This window comes from Pholcus phalangioides, unplaced genomic scaffold, assembly GCF_987345545.1.
Source record: "Pholcus phalangioides strain wild (caught in Gottingen) unplaced genomic scaffold, Ppha-v1.0 ptg000021l_1, whole genome shotgun sequence".
In the NCBI taxonomy this organism is placed as follows: domain Eukaryota; kingdom Metazoa; phylum Arthropoda; class Arachnida; order Araneae; family Pholcidae; genus Pholcus; species Pholcus phalangioides.
This window is the reverse complement of record NW_028301614.1, coordinates 3,175,684-3,181,648: the sequence shown is the minus strand read 5'-3', so window position 1 is coordinate 3,181,648 and position 5,965 is coordinate 3,175,684. Positions and strand designations below refer to the sequence as shown.

The following is a 5,965-nucleotide window of genomic DNA, read 5'->3' as shown; positions in this document are numbered from 1 at the left end:
GTAGTAAATTGTAACACAATTGACACGTTTAAAAAGAAATACGATTGACATGTGGGGTAAATCGAGAAGCTATCCATACTTAGAATAAGACAACCATAAGTATTCTCTATGGGCATTGTATAATATTTTATCATGTGTATATATTGTTTACAATTTTTGTTAATTGCATTTTTAATTGGGTTGCTATATTTTTGAAATATATGACATCCATTTTTTAATGGGCATCTTTTTCTCAGCCACCTCGTTGGGCATTTTGCCTGTTGTGGCGGTGTATTTGTATTTGTATTCTGCACGAATGGCCCCCATGGTCTCCAGAGCTTGCACCTTGATAACGATGGGTGTCACATTGAAATCATTTAAACTAGCGGGTCTCAACCGGTGCCCCACGCAGCCTTTGGGGCTCTTTGTGCATTTACGAGTGGCTCCGCGGCCACTCGAGGAAAATAAAAAGAATCACTAAATTTTATAAGTAAATAAATTAAAAAACAAAATCCTAAAAAGGGTTCATAGAAAATATATAAATTATATATTCAAAAGGGTTCCGCGAGTCAAAAAAAAATTGAAAACCGCTGATTTAGACATTGAATATTTCCTCTGAACTAACTCAACCATGAATGAACCTTTGAAAACTATTTCATCACCTGCATTTCCATCTATTTGACAAAAATGTAACAATTTAAAAAATTTTCACAGTTGTGAAAAATAAAATCCTAAATGTTTCTAAGAATATCTGTGGAAACCACATCTTTTTTGTGCATATTTAAAATTTTTATTGAGTTGTGAAAAGCCTTGTGACTTTTGGATCACCCTGTATATTGGTGAAGTTTCTACAAATTTTTGTTTTTCCCCCCGTATACTTATTTTGTTTTCTATATACCTATGTGTGTTTTAATGTATTGTATTGGGTCATTATATACATATGTATCAAATGTGCACTTTCAGAGGAAAACCGTTGCCAATCCAACTTTTTTTATGATAAAATTCGTGTTCAGCACACTGAATTATATAAGAAATGGCATTTTTTGTTTCCGATAAAGAAACTTCGTAAAAATTTATGGTTCAGCGAATTGATGTGCTACGATATTTTAAACCCAATTGGGTAATATATTTGCCACTGTCCACCTGCTACTCTAGCATCAATCAAAGACTTAACATTTCCAGAAAAGAGCCTCTCTTGACAGTTAACTATGGGGCGTTCAAGTATTACGTCATCATCGAAACGTCATCATCTGCTGACTTTTGATGACGGGGGGGGGGGGGGTTGGATAATGCTTACGTCATCAACCACCCTTTATGAAAATATGTGTTAGATTCAGAGGGGCAGAGCTGATGACGAAATTTTGCTGACAAGGAGGGGGGTCAAAAATGGCTAAAAATTTGCTTACGTAATACTTGAACGGCCCCTATTGAAAAAAAATGGCTTTACAACACTACTTTTTTATGCCTAAGTAGTAACTGACTAGAAACACACATGCCCTATTGCTTACGCCAGTGGTGCACAAACTTTTTGAAGCGTGACTCCCTTTCGACCAAAAAATTTAAATACAACTCCTTCATAGGCTGACCATATGTCCCGCGATCCCTATTTGGGCTGACTATGTGTCCTAGTTTTCCGAGGCATCCCAACTTTTTGCCAGTAAATGTGCTGTCTCGAAAGCCCTTTTCGGAACATTTGTTTCAATTTTAATTAGGCGATATTAACTTCTAAAGACATTAATTTTTTTAATGTCACATAATAAATATTTACTTTGTTTTTTGATGCACTTAGTGTCCCTTATGAAAGATGGAAGTGTGGCGAGGTATATGGTCCTTGATTTTCGCATACAGGGTGATTAATAAAGAATCATGCGATTTCAAAATGATCCTAAACTTGAAATCGACAATTAACAAAAAATTTTCATAAAACGTAGCTCCCCTTCCCCGTATATTCACATATCACTCATCATTCTATTCTGGGTTTTTAATTTTAAAGAAATATACAAATTTGAAATCGGGTGATTCTCTCCAAGTCACCCTGATAACTTGATATCGTCCGCCGCAAGCGGCAGAAGCACGAATGCGCAAATTTTAATTTTTTTTTATTAGTTGTTTTGATACCTTGTTGTGTTATCTAAGTCGTGCCTGAAACGCGAATGTAGCACACGTGTGTTTTAATAATGCCTATCGAAACACACGTTAAACAACATTTTAAGAAAATAACTTGCGTATAACATGGGTGAAGTGAACATTCAAACGTCATTTCCGACTTTCTTTTTTTTGAAAGGACATTGCACATTCATAACTCTGGCATAACGGAGCTGATATATTGATTATTGTACAAGTAGAATTTTATAAAATTACATTGTATGATACATGGTAATTAGCTCAGCTGAATAAAGACATTCTTTAGTTTTGACATAATTTTAAATAAATATGAATTTCCCATTTGAAAATTATATTTTGGAAAATCTCTCGCGACCCCCTCTCCCCCAGTTCATTGACGCGTCCCCCACGGGGTGTCGCGATCGACAATTTGCGCACCACTGGCTTACGCCACTTCCCTCGTAGCGGGACAAATACCTTATGAGCACATCGACGGAACAGATCACACTTGTGGCCTGTCTTCAACTGTTACTATTTTACAGGGTGTATTTGACTACTGCATATACTGTATACTTTATGAATGTACATAAATATTTTTCAAAAACTCATAAATTTATCTGTAGAACACGAATACCATTTTAGAGGAAAATATGTGTTTGCACATCGAGAGAAAACCATCTTATTCTAATAATCCCACCATCACTTCCACATTTCAATGGTCCATGGAAAATTCTTCAATGATTTTCAAGAAATTCTTCAAGTGTCTTAGGAACAATGTTACGGAATGGGATATTCAAATTACGGATCACATTCGCACACAAACACAGAAGAGTCACGTGACGAAACGGGTGTACAACCAGCGAAGGAGGCCCAGGATTAAACTCCAAAAAAGAACTCAGGAGCTGTGATGGAGTTTTCCTCTCGTTGTTTCGGAAGTCAAGGTGTGCTCCGTAATTCAAGAGTAGCTCGAAGATATCCTCCAAGAAAGGCCTGTTCATCGCAACGATGTGAAGTGGCGTATTGCCATCAAAATCCTTAACATCTGGGTCATACCCCACCTCGAGCAATAGCTCCACGACTTCTACTGTTGGAAAGAAAGACTCAAAAAATTCACGCATCATAAAAAGGTCGTTAGAGCAGACCAGGTGCAGAGGTGTTTGTCCTCTGTAGCCTCTTAGATTCAATCGCATCATTTCACGCAAAATCCGTTTCATTTGGATATCATCTCGGTAAGTCACATGATGCCGCATTGTGCTCATGAACCCGATCAGAGTCAGTGCCGCCTGCACCTTGTAAAAGAAAATACATTTTCCCCTCTGTTGATATTTCACAAGTTGACGCTGAGTTTTCAATTCTGTCGTAAATGCTTGAAACAAGTTCATAACATTACGGAAGACGTTCACGGGAGTGAATGTTTCGCACAAATACCGCATATTATGGAATAAGATTTGAACGTAAGTGATTAGAATACCCGTTCTCGTCGTGGTCGGAGTACCACGAACAATATTCTGCGTATCGAGTGCGTACATCCACAGATCCCTATAAGAATAGAAATCGCCTTCGATCGCTTGAAAAAATATTAAGCAGCTCATATAGAATTTCATCTTAGGATGATCTAGTCCGAGTATTTTTTCGCACATAATCAATGCTTGTTTCCTCAAAGCCACATCATCATACTTGATTTGCTCTAACTGTTCGACTGTTGTAACTTCTACGACATCTTTGTAAGCTTTAATTTTTGACTTATAACCTGGTTCGACTTTCTCATATTTCAGCTCCATCGCTCGTTTCCACGATTTAAAAGCTTTTTCCTCGTCGTTTTTCTTTAACATGAAGGTTGCACCTAAAAGTTCTAGGGCTTGAATCTGCTCCTTCTTCTCACAGGGAGTTGAAGTTATGATATAGTATACGATATGCTCCTGGCCATACAATGCGGCTGCCATGAGCGGAGTAATTAAGAGGTTGTCCGCGTCCATTACAATTCCGTGTCGTAACAAAAGCTTCATTATATCCAACTTCCCACAACTAGCACAATCATGTAAAACCGTACTTCCCACAATGCTTCTTCTGTTCAAGTCAACCCCTTTTTCTACGAGCAATTCAACAATTTCCAAATACCCTTTGTGACCTGACATTGTTAAGCAAGATTTCCCGCGATCCTTGATTTTTTCAATAACAGCACCGTCGTCTAAGAGATAACTGAAGTCACCACAGTTCCCGTTACGACAAGCAGCATTTAGTGGTGTCAAATTGTTCCTTGTTCTGCTGTTGACAGACGCTTTGTACTCTATCAAAGCCTTCACGATGTAGTAATGACCAGCTGCAGCTGCACACCACAACGGAGTAACATCTTCCTGATCATGATTATCGAAAGTGACTAAACTCGTCTGCTCCACGTTTGCATGGCACTTTCTGATCAAATAATGAACAATATCCAAGTGTCCGTGCAAGCACGCTATACCCAGTGGCGTACACCCGAAAGTCTTTGAAGAAATAAGGCCAGTCACTTGGTCGGACGGCGTACGATAAATGAATCTTCGTAAACGAAATAGCTTACCGTTTTTGCAGCAGTGAAACACGATGTGGCTTGGTTCCATCACTTGTAATATCTGCCTGTTTAATGTCCGACTGGTTTAAGTAAAACAAAAAGCTATATTTTATCTCAGTAATATGAGACGATTATAAAATCACGCAGAGACTGTTTAGCGGAGCTACAACATCAGCGGAATGGCGCTATAACGTCTGCTGCAACGCACCTAATGCAATGGAGCTGTCGGCACATCAGCACCAGCTATAAAATTTTCGAAATATCGCATGATTACGTATGTGCTCGTAAGGAATACGATATTGCTACAGTTCTCCGACCAGAAATTGGTATTTATAAGTTGACCATATCAGCCACATTTTACGGGACATCTCTGTAATTTGGGCCGTCCCGATTTTTGTTTCATAAAAAATGTTTTGTTTTTCTCGTGTTTTTAACGAAGCTAATCTGAAATGTTATTCCTCACTGACACCAAGTACAGTAGAGAGCAGACGCCGCTCATTAAAATTAATAAGATAATAGTATCATTCGGGTATTTTTATCACCGGGGCCCAGATGTTGATGACATTTGCATTTTTTTGCACCTTTTGCATATTCTGCTTTTTTTCACTGTTAGGGCATTTTTTGGCACATTTTCACGATTTTTTTTCACTTTTTAAACTTTTTAACAATGGAAAAGATTAAAAAAATTACATGAATACATTAAAAATCATAATATAAAAACTTTTATAAAACTTTGATTGTGTAATCTTGGTTCAAAAAAGGGATTGTTTAAAAAGTGAGGAGAATTTTTTTCATTGAAAAATGGAATATATATATATGTAGAATTTTTTCAATTTTTGAAAAGCGTTCACGTGCTGCGGGTTAATCACCCCTCGATTATGTTGTCATGTCTTTTTTTGAAGCTAAGATTAAGCCAGCCTCATTTTTTGCCTATAGGTTATCATAATCAATATGAAAAACTGTGTAGGATCCGATTTCACATGTATCGTGCCAGTTTGCATGTTTTATAAAGTGAAAATATCTGTTATTTTGAAATAACAGATTAGGTGTCCTACACGTCACACCTCTCCCTGTATTGACTACTACTACTATTAAATCAGACATGCACCTCGTCCATGTTCCTCTGCGGAACTTCTAACGAATTGGTACATGTTGGAATGTGTGTCTATACTTATAGTAAACCTTCCATGAGGTTTGTTCCTCTGTAATTCTTGTTATGTGTAGTGCTCCCATCTGCAATCGATTTTTTTAACTATGAGGTTTTCCCCCTCAACTCATAGTGAGTGAAGTGTAATGAATGAATAATTATACCGTTGCAGACCTATTGCTCTCTGC

The 5,965-nt window shown here is 37.6% G+C and overlaps 1 protein-coding gene across 1 annotated transcript; it reads right to left on the bottom strand.

The window, feature by feature from the left end:
* Positions 1 to 2,816: 2,816 nt before the first annotated feature.
* On the bottom strand, positions 2,817 to 4,679 carry LOC149070496 (protein fem-1 homolog A-like). The gene has a single exon (XM_089248876.1). The coding sequence runs from the start codon at positions 4,677 to 4,679 to the stop codon at positions 2,817 to 2,819; it is 1,863 nt and encodes a 620-aa protein (XP_089105002.1).
* Positions 4,680 to 5,965: the final 1,286 nt, after the last annotated feature.